General features: G+C 38.2%; 1 protein-coding gene across 2 annotated transcripts in view; it reads right to left on the bottom strand.

The window, feature by feature from the left end:
- Positions 1 to 14,803, bottom strand: part of SAMD3 (sterile alpha motif domain containing 3) — a 49,055-nt gene that overhangs the window by 33,983 nt on the left and 269 nt on the right. For both annotated transcript variants that reach the window (XM_085311130.1, XM_085311129.1), the window contains exons 2-3: positions 7,616 to 7,721; positions 6,698 to 6,887 (exon numbers count right to left, since the gene is read on the bottom strand). In XM_085311130.1, coding sequence (XP_085167256.1) covers positions 6,698 to 6,887; positions 7,616 to 7,694 — 269 coding nt within the window. In that variant the 5' untranslated portion in view covers positions 7,695 to 7,721. The remainder of the gene's footprint in view (positions 1 to 6,697; positions 6,888 to 7,615; positions 7,722 to 14,803) is intronic.

Here is a 14,803-nt window from a genome sequence, read left to right as displayed (position 1 = left end):
TATTAAGGACTATCTGCACAGCTAAGTTACAGAACAACTGCAACCCAATTAGCCAGCAATAGTAATCCATAAAAGCACCCATCAATTCATTCCAAGCAAAACCATACCAGTTATTGAAGCTGCAGTTACAGTTGAAGTTGTAGGGGTCTTTTCAGATGGGGGAAACAGGCTACAAGTATAACCATGGTCACAGATCAATAATTTGAACTGTAAATTTAAACTAATCCTACTGATTGACCAGAATGTCTTAAGTGCTTATATGATTCTTATCTATAATTAGAGTCCAAGTAACTTTTTCTATTCCCATAATCAAATTTCTAAAACAAACATMTTGTTCAGTCCTTGGCAACTTGCTTATAGCCAACAAACTCCTCAAGCATATATAGTATTAAATTTTCCATTCGTTGCCAAAAATGCAATAAATGAGTATTGTAGGAAAAAAAATACCCAGCCTGAACTCTAACACAGCTTTTATCCGTGGGTCAAGTCATTGCTATTTCTAAACAACAGCATTCATCTTCAAAAATAGTACTTAACTAGAAATAACCTAGTGCAGCAATTAACAGATGCAATTAACAGATGAAAGGGATGTTCAGTTCCATCTTCAGTCTTAATCAGCTAGTTAAAACAGCTATTTCAGAGAAAGACATTTGCCAGCTTCTCATGTGACCTTTAAAGAGAACCCCTCATAAAATTTACCCAGGTCTTCAGGAGTGTAAAACATCTCAGCTCCACAGACTGTCAGAGCACCTATTTCTTCACAGAGAAGGGGTACTTCCATTTACAGAAAACTCATCTCCTTTTAGGCTTCTTTGCCCCAAGGTGAATTTACATTTCTCCTTTGCAGTCCCTTTCCCTTAACAGGCCATTACAGACCTTTGAAAGCTATGTACTGAGAACATTTCCTAAAGCCGGGCTATTCTGGGTTACGCTGATTCACACAACCCATTTAAAACTCTTTATACAGTACAAGGCAAATTACTCATCATTAATTAAAAATAAGCATCCATTAGAAGAACAGGCTAGAAACCATCACTGTAAGAACATTTTAATGGTTTATTCCTAGGGTTTCAATGATTTAGGCTTGTTTCATAGGTAGCAGTGCTGAGAGAATGTGGGGGGGGGGGGTGTGAGGGTTTATTTTATTTTGTTCTTCTCTAAAAGATGATGATAGCAGAACTTTTTGTTAATAAAATGTTAACTAGATCATTCACTATGCCCTTTTCTCTGCRCTAGGAGAGTTTTATCCCTACCTCCTTTTTCTTAAGTGAACACACCTGTTTCACAGAAAGACTACCCTTTATCTCAGAATAGTGAGGCCGTCAGTCAAGTGGATCAGAGTGGTGGTGGTGGCGGGGAACGATAAGCAAAGCTTCACAAACAACAAAATAATTGTCTTGCAAGTAGAGAAACAACTCTCCCAGAACACCAGCACCAACTGCTCAGCTTCAAAATAGAAAAATAAAACTTGTCTTGTATCCAGCTTTTAAGCTGGATTTTGATACACAAAGAAAACATTTAAATGCACCAAGGCAATCAGCATGCCTACCGTCTTAAGTGCTATATTTAAAGCACCTCGAGCACACAATTTGTTAAAGCCATATCCCACTGTAATGATTAATTTGCCAGATTGATAGTGAAAAATCATTTGTAAAAAAAAAGATTTTTAAAAACTTGACCAGTAAGTATAAGCCTGTATCTTGCCCTCTGCAAAGGGAAACAAATGAGAACTGGCCATTTGCTCTGACCATTAATTCAGTTGAATCCCAGCATGCTTCAATTCTCGCTGTTTTCTAATTACATCTACATCTGGTGCTTGGTCTCCAATACTTAGGCATAGAGCAGATCACTTTTTTGACAAAAATAAATTAGTTCTGGCAGCATAAAATATCTAATTAGTCTTAACAGAGGAAAAAGAAATGTTCTGTCTACATTTTGAGAAGGACATAACTTCCTAAGTACATTATGAACTCACTTCTGCTTCAACACTTTGATCAATTAGTCCTTCCTCATTGTCACTTGAAGAAAGATACTTCTCTGCTCCACAGGACCAAAAGAACTAAACATCTGTTTGTCAGTAATCCTGAACRAAGAAGGATTTTCATTGGGAAGTTTTGTGCAGCTTGTACAAAAGAGAGATTTTAATATTCTAAAAATATCAGTAGCAGAAACAGAAGAGGTAAAAAAAGACATTTTGAATAATCATGATTTTACATGATGCTGATGTACCTTAACTTAATCAGTTCAATTATCAAATTCAGAAAAGATGAAAGGAAAGCATAAACAATATTGCCTAGTGATATTTTAATTACCACACTGTTACAAAACCCAGGAAAATAAACATTTGGCATTTTCTTGAGGGTGTGGGATAACTGCCATCTTCATTGCCTAGCATCTTATAATGTCCACAAATAACTAACCAACCATTACAATATAAAACAGTGAAAAAAAAGATTCTCAGGGTATTGTAAGCAGCTTCTATTCAGCCAGAGCTATGAATACTGTTTATTTATTTATTTATTGGGGGTGGGGTTATTTTTTCAAATGAAAGCCAAACCCATTTTGAACCTTCGAGTCAACTTTGCATTCCTTCCACTACTCTACATGAGCCCTGGATGCTACCTGGCCTCTTCCTCTCTCTCTTTTCTGGTATTTCTTAACTCCAGTTCATCACTCATACCAAAATCTCTGGATACCCACTTTGCTGATGTTCAAGGAATCCCCACTCCAAACCACTGATGTGCACTGTACAATGAACCTGCAYGTGCACCTCTCTCCTTCCTCACTTTCCTGTTATTTCTTTTCCTTCTGTTATAGGATATCCACATTTTCACACTGCTCTGGGGAGAAAGAGAGCTAAGATAGGGGCAATTGTAATGCTGCCAAGAATTTATGGCAGTCATCAACTAGTTTTTGATCTACAGATAATGGGAGAGACAGATGAAGCTGATAACTTTGGTAGTTAGATGCTGGGGGCTCCAGTACTATGGACTCCATTCTTCCCTGGATTTTTAATTTTCATTGTAATAGATAGGGCTTTCCCATTCAAAAACTAAAGCTGTATTCCCTGAGGGCCTAGGAACAGGGAATATGATTACAGGTATTGTTCAATGTTAGCACATTAGGTACAAACAGATGCCTGTCAAGGCTGATTGACAGACAGATTCACTTCACTCTACCAACAAACTTCACAGATTACTCCCCAGGCTCTAGCTGAACCTCTTATTAGGAAGTAGCATTAAAAATATTCTTTATGAGGCCATCCAGGTGACATTATCRGAAGTCTCCCTCTTTAAGCACTGCTGCTGAAGTCTTTTTTGAGACTTTCATGAGCCTGGCTTAAGGAAGTACAAACAAACTGAAGAACTGAGTCTTCCAAAAATTATGACTCCAGCAATTTTTTTTGAAGATGGTACACCTTCCTTTCTGTACCTCATCTACACAGAACTTCTGAACTCAAAAAACTTTAGAGTTTTGACTCTAAAGAGTCACTTTAGAAAGTGTTCCACTTCAGTCACACTTACATACAGATATACATACATACAGACATACTTACATACAGAAGCCTGTAACTGGAAGTGACACTGGTGTTTGCCATGTTTTTAAGGAGTTTCCTCTGTTTCTGAATCAGTATGCCTCTCAGTTTTGCCCACACACTTTTTTCAGCTACCTAATTATAGCAGAAAAATGCAATTATGTTCTCTATGTGGTTTCCAGCTGCAATCAGACTTGGAAGTTGGAAGCATCCTGGTATTTACTTGGTAATTTCTTCACACAAGCTCCTCATGTGCACAGGTTCCACTGCATGACCCAAAACACTTCAACCTTTTYTGTGACAGATCCAAGATGCTATTTCCATATCCTGCTCCAAACTGTTGGAGATGTAAGTCACATATAGTGTTCCCTCACAAGTCCATTACTTCTATACAGAAAGTGTTCATTTGCTGCACTACGTCTGATCAACAACTTTATTTTTGTCCCTAACAGAGAGGTGAGCTAAGTACAACTCAGATACTGTTAGAAGACATGCTAAAGACAACAGGATAAAGATGTGGATAAAGAGGAGTCAGGAGTGTGCCAGCAAGCACATCAGAAATACAAAATACTGCTAACATCTCCTTGTAATCACCTCAGCAACTTCAGCTGATCTGCATGGAGGCTTCTACGTTGCTTACTCCTCTATCCCTTTTGCTGAGCTCTCCCTCCTCTATCTTGACACTGGTAGTCACTCAGCATGAGCTAGTTTTGGGAACTGACACAACTGAAAAACAGTTCTGCCAAAACAAAAAAGGTTTCAGCTGAATTCATGTGCCACCAGAGAAAGGTTAGTAACAGGCAGCTGAAGGCAAGAACTGTGGCAGCTCAGACTAACAATCATCTTGCACTGCTGTGGGACCACCCAGCTATCTATGGGTGCTACCAACAATAAACCTGAGAGTATGGAATTTGCTCATGCAACAAAGATCACAATCCAGCCTAGTATCAGTAAGGAACAGTAAGTATGTGAACTCACTTAACTAAAAATTCACAGATTCACAATATATTGTGTCACATACTCTGGTCCTCTATGTCACAAGCAACTTACAAAAAACAAACAAAAGAAACATTGCTTCAAAACAAAGTGTCACACGTATTATTCTAATCACAAGTCCCTGAATTAGGTCAAAGGAAATTATTCTTAAAGGATTTTTGTTCAAGATAAAGATGTACTGTACAGACAAAAACACTTTCAGAGAACATCATTAACACAAGTACTCTAGAGATAGAAAATGACAGTTACAGCTGCCAGCATATTTGGATATAGCTTTTAGTTTCCTAATTAAATACTATTTTTACCATGGGGGCTTTGCCTCATTCTAGGGAGAAACCAGCTATTCAATATCTTGATTTTTTTTCCTCATATGTGACCATACGGATTTCTTAAACACACTCAAGAGTTTTATTACGTGGTTCTTGACTCTACCACAGAAAACATTTCACAAAAAGCAGCTTATTTTGTCTGAATTCCCTGTAAGAATAAGATGATAAAGGAATATTAGTATCTACTTTTTAGGCATAAAGACTAGCTACTGAAAGATTTTAAGGTAAGTTATACTGATTTTAAGGTAAGTTATACTGATTTTAAGGTAAGTTATACTGATTTTAAGGTAAGTTATACTGATTAACATTTGAGATTTCTAGCATTTGATTTTTTTAGAATCTGCAGAAACTCTCAAAAAAAACTGTGCCCTCAACACCACTGCAATTGAATGTTCTTTATGAGACAATAAGGCCTGCCTTGCAGGACATAAGCAGTGCATAGCAAGCAATCACAGCTGAGAAGCAGTCTAGCCAGACATCACTGACAAAGTCAAGGATGAAATCCAAACATTCAAAGCAGTATTYAAACTACCTTAACTTAAGAACATGTTTTCTTGTTCTGAAATCCCCTACTGCAACCACTATGCACCTACTGTACTTTGAATGAAGGAGGGGGCCCAAAAACAGTAGTCTCCTTTACATAAAGACTCCTGCTCTACCTCCAAACAAGCTTCCTACAAAACAAGTGAGGTAGGACCCCTGTGCAAAGAATCAGGACTGGCTGTGATTGCATAATTAAAGTCTGTGATAAAACATACATTCAGTGACATCCTCTTCTTCCTGGCCTCTCCTTCTCTCCTTCAGCATAGGATCATTTTCTGAGTGGTTTCAGAAACATTTTTGAGACTCAAGGATGGAAAAATGTGTCTATGCAAGTATTTTAGCTCTTCTCATTAGTGATTAGATAACCCAATCATCACCATTTACCAGTCTTCAGCTGGCACTGTGGAGTCATCTCAGAGCACACAAACTGGATTCCTTTTGGATGAAAGTAAATGCTACAGTAAATGATCTACTTATCTACTTCTACTGGACTGTTACTACATACTAATGCAGGCTTAATGTTATAGTCCCCTCCTTCAAAATTGGGAAGGGAATGAGCCTGCAATGGGTGCAAAATGCTATTTTCATATGAAGGCAATCTCTAGGCCCAGAGGAGAACTCAGTAATAGCCCCAAACCTCTATTCTCACTGAAGATGTCCAAACTAAAGTCCAGTATGGCTTACAATATACCCAAATGGAGGGGAAAACAAACAAACAAACAAACAAACTCTGTTCAACCAAGAGCTGGAACATGCGCAATAAAGACACACTCTGTGGGAACTGTTTTCTAAAATCTATCTAGTCCACTATTGAGCATCCCACACTGATGATCAAACGCTTAAAGCTTGATCACATTCAGAAAGTTTCATTTGGAAGACTGTATTTAAATATGTCCATGCTACAAACACCCTCTCTAGCTAAATCATGATTTTACTCCAAGGTTTGTGATGTTACAACATTTAAAAATAGATGTCTCAAAATTTTAATACAGCAAATGTAGAACATTCCAGCCATAGTAATGAAAAGTYTGATGATGCTTCATGCAAATTAAAACTAGATCCTAGAACTGGAAGTGAAGGGCAGTTTAAATGAACGGTACTGTTCAGAAACATTGGTGTTTCTGAAACCACAGGGTAATAATTGCATTTTGCATTTAACATGTTGCCAGAGATCATTCAAAATGTAAAAACAGTTACAACTTACAGTAGAGCTACTAAACACCAGTTTCAAAATGCCAAGAAAAGAATACAGCTATACTCAGACTGGTATTTTCTGCATGATGTACAAACTCACCCACTGATTGCTTCTGGGAATTCTGGAGAAGCTGTTTCACAGTAGTATGTAAGGGATTGTAGCCCACTTTTTTGTTGTTGGTATTTAGTAATCAGGTCCATTAGCACTGCCTGGTGCCCAATCTTCTTTACCAGCTGCTGCACCATGCGATCATTAAGAGCCAGAAGAGCTGCTCCACTTACTTCTTCTTCTGAAGATTGAAGGGGATAAGATTATAACTATGAAGTTACTTTACTGTAATTATAGCTATATGTCAATGGAGGGCAAGTCAAAGGTAAAAAGAAATTTTGTACTGCTGTTCAACTGTTAAAAAAAATCATTTGTCATACTGTCCTTTCCAAACTAGTGCCAGGAGTTTCGGTCACTGGCCAGATACCTGTCATTTTGCTACTGGAAAGCCTGAAATATACAGAAGCAATGAAGTGACAATTTTAATGCTTTAAATCAAACTTTGCTTAGATCACAACATAATACTATTTTGKTAATGACAGAAAGCAAATTTTTTTTTAAGAGAATGCATAGAATACCATGCTCTCATAACAGTTTTCTCATGCACTTTTTTGTAGAGTGTTTACATATTCAGATAGAAAACATTTACATACTACAGATGCATTATTTTAAGATGTATACAATATAAAATAGGCCCAGTCACAGCCTGTTAAACTGCCAGTTCTGTTTCTAAAAGGTGTGCCTGTTTACATACAGACTTAATCTTCCCTTCAGCATTTCTCACAAACTTCATAATAAATCTGCACACTTACTTTGATTTGTCAGGTCTGTCAGTTCTCTTCCTAATAAATTTCTACGCAAGCTGTAAGTTGATCTACATTTACACACCCCAGAACAAGGTAGGTGATGTCAATAAGAATCATAGAAAAAAGTTTTTAAAAAACATATATGAACAATAAAAATGCTTACCACGAAACTTAGGAACTAACTCTCCTAAATTTCTCTGTCTCAACCAGCTGCAGACTTGATCAACCGACCAACTTTCCATCTTCAGGCGTTGTAAAGACAAATTTCACTGTGAAATGAAAGAGGATTATTTTTACGCTGAGCTCTTAACTGAACTCAAAAATCTTGTAAAAAAGAAATAYTCTTGCAAATACTGTTATACTTACATGCTCTGAATAAAACTAATGAGAAATAATCAACCTAATGCCTTTTGCATGTAGCAGTTTTCTTAGACCCTTCTTTCTTCACCTCCTCTCCTTTTTCTGCTTTCCCTCTGTTCTAAGAGACAGCCTCATTCCTTATAAAACACGACCTGCTCCAGTACCATTAACACCCAGGTTTCCACACAGAGAAGAAAAAGGTGTGAAATTCACCACCACCAGGATCGTCAGGAAATGGTTGACATTTTACAGAACGGGGAAAAAAAATAGGTAAGAGTCTGTCACATATTTGTTTATAGTAAATCAAGCACATTAACTCTCCCTGCTCCATCAAGCTGCTAGTCAAGCAACTGCTTAACTCTCAATTACAACAACTAGGGGCAACAAAAGACTCTGGAAAAGGAAGAGGAGGGAACAATCTATGCTAGTTACATTCTTCAGGCTCAAACCATCCCTGTACCAAACACCATGGAAGGACATGAGYGGATGGAGATGGTCCACACTGGGCACCTCAGTTCAAGGTGCTGAAGGAACTCAGCACCTCACAGGATGCAGCTCAGAGAGACCTCTGCTCAATTTACCAAATTCCTTCAGCTCCAGGTGTTAACAGACTCCTTCCCTGAAAGACTTGAACTGTGATGAGAATAAATCACACACCACTCAATGCCAGCTTAAACCTAGTTCCGTATTCATCTTCTCCCTTCCTCCTCATCCATACAACTGCATGCTGCTTCAAATTTAGTAGACAGTACAGGCAATATAGAAAGCAGGGCATTTCACTTCACTACAGGCCCTGAAGAGCTAYAAGTTTGACAGAAAGATAAAAATTCACCCTTACTGTTAACAGATTCCTATACTTTTTTTCAGGCTGGGAAGTAACCAAAAARCCCCAACACGCAAAAATCATCAGCAATTTCATAAAGAGAGGATTACTTGTAAACAGAAAGGTCCTCCTACTCTACCAACTCCTTTACAGTAGTAACCTCTTCCCACAAGTGATTTTCATATTAATGTGATTCAGCTCCAGTATACAAATGAGCTATAGGAGCATCAAATACTCCTATGCTGGCAATCCAGAGTAAATATGAGAGAAAATAATTCAAGCAAGTTTTTCAGATGAGAGCATGACTATCTGGCATTGTTGGCCAAGTATTTCCTTGTTCAAGATACAGCCACACACATACTCCGAGCCGACAGTGAACTCCAAGTGAGCATGAGAATTCACCCAYACAAAGCTCATCAGGAGCACCACAATACAAATAAATAAAAAAGCGCACCATCYGCATATGAAACCATTTCTGGTTTTCACCCTTCAATAACACAGACCACCAAAATAGATGCACTTCAGATTGTGCTCTTGTGCTAATACAYTTCAGCAACTTAAAAGGGTTAAAGGAAGAGGTATCTCTTTCTGAATTATACGAGTGGATTTAATTTGATATGACAACAGTAGCCATATAACTCCTCCCCCAGGCTAAGCAGCAATAACAGGGTGTGAAAAGTCATTATTTGCCAAGAACTCTGGTGTAAATTAAAAATCACACCTTCCCCTCACACTTCTTACTTCCTTGGGAAGAGTAGGACAAAAAGATGTTCAAAAGCTTGAAAGATAAAACAGAATGCAAAGCAAAAAGATACTTGCCTTACCAATGAAGCAGTGTAAAAGTACAGAGAGACGCATTAAAATGGCAGAAAGGTCACTGCTTCATTCTATAAGACGACTGGCATCCTAGACTAGGTCATGTTAAAGCAGTCATGTAGATACCAAGATTTCAAATACTATCAAGCAAACTATATGCAGGCAAAATAACATGCATCGTACGTATCATCACTGCGTTGCTACCTCTGCAGCAGAATGTTCATTTGCACACAGAAATGCAGGCTGTACACTTCAGKGGGAGGGAAGTAATGACAGTTTGTAGGTTGGTGCAGAAAAACAGATGATATAAACTAAGGTCACTACACAAATACTTCAAGGCATTTCTCAAAGTGATTTCACTTACTTGCAAACACACTCTGGGTAGATGAGCTGGAGAAAGAGCCCAACAGTCTTCYACCAGCATTACCGAGACTAGAAAGATTGAGCATGGATACCAATATTGGTCTTTATTATTAAACCTAATTATCATAGTAATATCAAAAGACTACCCCGTGCGGTCACTGTGCTTGGCATAGTACAAGCACAARAATATTTAAATTCTTCAATCAACTCTTAAAACGCAGAAAAAAAGTAAAGGCTACATTTTAAAAACAGCATTGTAGCAATTCACAGCATAAGTTCAAGTGAAATTCAAAACAGTTCTAAGTGTGAGGAATTGCTGCCTGCTAATAAATACAACAAACCACTAGGACCCATTTCTTCAAACACATATTCTAAAGACTATTATAGGACTTAACCAATATTTTTTCAATGTGCCTAGGATGAGTTAGGACAACCCCTGCTTTTAGTGTAAAATCCTTCAAGGCTGAGGGATTAAAATCTTTTTTTTTTTTAAATCAGCTCAAGCTAATGATCCATCTACACTACAGATTTCTGCTGATGTAGTTGACTGAACAGTATATAGAGATAAGATTCCTAACCAGCATAGTTTCCATAGTGCAGGTGCACTAATTTCCCATACAGCCTGTTTTAGTAGAAGATATAATGAGCTGTCATCAATATGAAGTGACACTTCTGAATGAAGGATGCTATACGTCAAAACACTTTTTGCAGGGAAGGTTAGTTATTATATCTGCCTCACACACTCACTTGTGAGAAAGAGCCTATGGCATCACAGCATACAGATACATTGGCCTCTGCGCTGTCACTGAGGTCAGAATTAAAATTTAGTGCAGTCCAGTACCAAGGTGAGGAATGTGATGTGTGCATATCCATATGCAACAGCTACATGGCACATTTTGTAAGGGGCCAGGTCTCAAAGTTTCAAGAGTGATAAGTAGGAATTAGGGTATACTAAAGAGATAACCCAAGTATYCTCTGTGTATACTTTTAATGCTATCATAACTTGCTTTTAATCTTTGTAGGCATTACAGAGACTTCAATATTTTCTTTCCACTTGCTACCTTTTTTAAATAATTAAAAAATACACTCAAGCTGCTTTATAGAAGATAAAAATCTGTCGTCCCGAATACAGTGCTGACTTACTATGAAAAGAACATCAGTTCTCCACCAACCTTTTCAGTAATGCATAGGGGAATACACGAAGAAAAAGCCACCTCCCTTCCCTCCTCCTCCCCCCCCCCAAAAAAAAGAAAATGCCCACAACTGAGAGCTGACATGTATCAGGCAAACACTACCACAAAGCATTCCCCTGAATGCTTACAAGACACTGTTGAGAATGAAGCAACATGAGGGAAGGGAAAGAAGATTCCAGWATCAATGCAGGAGTAGATCTCAAAGTGCATGTTTCAGTTCTTACTTCCACGCTACGGTAAAGTAAGACCAAAAAAACCTGCAAGATCGGGAAAAACGTACAGAAAAGCAACAGCAGGGCTACACAGGAAGATCAGAGAAGAAAAAAGGCACACACAATAGTCAGAAGTAGATAAAGAGAAACAGGTCCTACATTAAAAGAAGTTGTTTCCAGAAGAACAAGCCAGACTGCCCTTTTAAATCTTGATCCAAGTTAAGGGGAATATCAATGCTACTGAACATGTTGGTTTACTGAGCTTATCAAGACACATTCCATTGCTGCAGGATTAACTCTAAAGATTATTATATAAAAATCAACTTTCCCTAAAACATTTACTTCTGGTTATATATGTAGTTTCTAGTATCTGTGCTTTTCCCATATGAGCTTCTTTAAAAACATTTTCATCTGTACAATTTAAACTGGTACTGGAAAGAAAGCTATCCCACTTTAGAGAGAGGGTTCCACACAAATACCAAGTTCTATTATAACTGTACAGACTATCTGGTAATTTGAAAGCWAGGAAAGAAACTTAATTTGACTTTATTTTAAGGCAATGTAACACTCATACTGACCAGACTCTGTCCTTCYTATCACTGATAACAGTAAACAAGCTGTGCAATAATACAGTAATAGTAGTAAAATACAAAAAAAAGTCCTCTTATTTTCTAAGAAAACAACTTGCAYAAATTAAGCCACTGTGAAATCAAACACTTATATTCAACCTGAATAAAACCGCACCAAATTAAAAACACGAGGTACTGGATATAGAGTAAACAAAAATAAATGAAGATTAAAAATTAATGAACCACCAGAATAAAATCTCATATACATCACAGAAAAAGCAATCAGGCTGAAAGTCTTCAGTACAACACGGGGACTGCTTCAGAAAACTAAGGAAGCAAGCCATTTATTTCTTCTTGCAAGTCAGATCAGTGACTTTGCTTTTTCCCCCAACAGAAGTAGGAACCTTTCACCAGGACCAGTACTACTTCTGATCATTTCCCTATTTATTGACTTAGCAGAGGATTCCAGTTCCTGTCATTGAGCAGTGCAGACAACTCTAGAAGCCCTCCAGGGTGGTTCCAGGGTAGTCCAAAACCGCTTAGTCTCCCTTCCCCCCCCCCCCCCCCCCCCCCCCCCCCCCCCCCCCCCCCCGCCTTCTTTGCACCTGGCCATTGGCCGTGGAATCAGCAGTTCAGGGAGCAGAAGCAGCTGAAAACATAATTTTTTGGTATGAGGGTTTTTTGACAGATCAACCTCTTTTAACCAGCTTTCAGGGCAGCTGGGTGAAAATAAATGGTGGAACCACATCCCAAGATCCATCTAGCAGGCATACAGATAAAGAACACATCATAACAATAAAGATTCCTATCTTAATGGAACATTTGCTTACTCCTCTCCAAGAAAATGAGAAGTGCACCCATCTCCCTTCCTGCAAACTGTTTTGTGTGAATTCTGTTGCCTCTGCTTCCTGCAAGGTTACTCTCATTCCCATTAAAGCCCATTCAAGGTTTCCTGGTGAATAAAACTGAAAAATAAAACCTGACCCATACGGTACTGAGCTCAGATTTTTGCACACTAAGGAAATACAGAATACTCATAACCACCAGACTAATTACTTCGAAGGAGGACTGATGCAAAATTCTATTACTTGTTTCCTCCATTATTTAAAGTCAGAAACCAGTTCAAAGCTGAACCAGCAGATAGTTAAAGTGACCTTACAAAAACAGTTAAGGTTAGCTTAAAATAACTGTATACCAGGTCTATTCTGATGAAAAAGGGATGGGGGCAATTTATGATTAGTTCAGTTGGCAGATCCTCAAAGGTGCTAATATTTGACATAGCTGCTYTCTGTTGCTCCTAAGAAGAAGGCTGGAGACAGAAATCATTTTAGTCACTGCAGTAACAACCAGAAAACGCTGTATATTCTCAAGCAGCCTTTTGTAGCTGACCTATGACCTAAGTTGAGGCCACCATGCAGAACAACATGACATACTGCATTTACATGGTCTCCAGGTAAATAAGCAATCTCCACAGCACTTAAGAATTTGGTAAATAAAGTGCAGAAAAAATGTTCTAAATATAGTACTTGAATTYTGTTCACTTGCTTTAATTGTTCTTATTCTGTATTATACTCTGCACTCATCACAGTAAGGTTTCCCACCAATGTTTTAAACCATTAAGTCAGAGATCCAAGCAAGAAAAAAATACAACACAACAGAGTTAACATACACTTTAGAGTGAAGAAAACATCTAGGATGATTTGTCCCTCAGAACTCCTTGCTTATGTTAGCCTTCTAGATTTACAGTGGTTGCACCAAATAGTTGAGCATCTGTTTTAAGCAAGGAGTCTTAGATCAATGTAAGAATTTACCTAGCAGCAATCCAATCTCGCCTAAAGTCAGGATTTGAGCTTTCACTCAGAAGGGTGTCCATTAATCTCTGTGAAACAYGCCATCATCAGACATGGCCCCTATCAATCTCAAAAGGAACTGTTAGCTATATCCAGAAATGTTTACCAGTCAGCAATCCTGGCTTTTGACCATTTGAATGAATTGGCAGGATAGAGAAGGAACGAATGTTTCAGGAAAGACATTGGAAAAAGACTAAACTGAACATGAGGCAAGTGTAAACATCATCAGTATGGCCAATGAGTAAGAACTCGTCCACAGAGTCTTTTTTAGGTGATCACTGCTTAACTGGGAAATATAAAGATTGCTACAGGTTTGAAATAATAGGTTTCCTAATTCCTACTTTACATCATATCACACTTTGAATATAACTTTCAATTATAAAGCTACTTTAATGTGACTACCAAACCTCTTCAGAGGACTACATCTTCACGTGTTTTTGAGTAAAGACAAAAGCATCTTCTGACACAGGCTACCCCTAAACGTTCTCAGGTTAAAGCACTCTACAGAAAGCAATTACTGCTACAATGCATATTCCTGGGTACTTGCCCATTCCCAGTGCCAACACAACTCTCTGTGCTGTTACGTTATGAATGGCATCAGACAACTGAGTTATCAAAATATATACTATTTGATATATATACACACACACACAACTTTTTATTCCTCCGCTTCCTGTTTTTTTTAAAGCTGAAATGAGTGTCCTGTTGGGCAAAGAGCTCTCCTGAATTAGTAACGCTAGTAAATCCTACAGTAGAGAAACAAGCATCCTTGTTCCTTCCTGCGCTAAGGACTTCCCAACCTTGCTCTTCTCTTGTTGGGACTAAGATCATGCAAAATATCCCAGACAGGTCTACAGCACTGTATCAGATCTGAATTCCCACCAAATTTCAGGCAATATTCTACATCACTCACATCTCCCATCATTAACGTCAGGGTCCAACCTGCCTCAAACGCTACCTTACTGATGGGGCAGTTTTTGGTATGGACTTTGCAACTTAAGCCAGCTTGCCTACAACACTGGAGAATTTCCTCCTGAATTTCCTGATGGGCATTCCCAAATGAATCCGGAGACAGCCTATATTTTTAATTTATAGAACTAAATTAGATCCGGGTAGCAATTAACCAGGTATCACCGAAAGTTAATTTTTCTTGCAGCGTAAGGAA

This window comes from Rhea americana, unplaced genomic scaffold, assembly GCF_003343005.1.
Source record: "Rhea americana isolate MKP2758 unplaced genomic scaffold, rheAme1 scaffold_332, whole genome shotgun sequence".
NCBI lineage: Eukaryota > Metazoa > Chordata > Aves > Rheiformes > Rheidae > Rhea > Rhea americana.
Note: the sequence above shows the minus strand (reverse complement) of the source record. Positions and strands in the feature narration are given on the sequence as shown.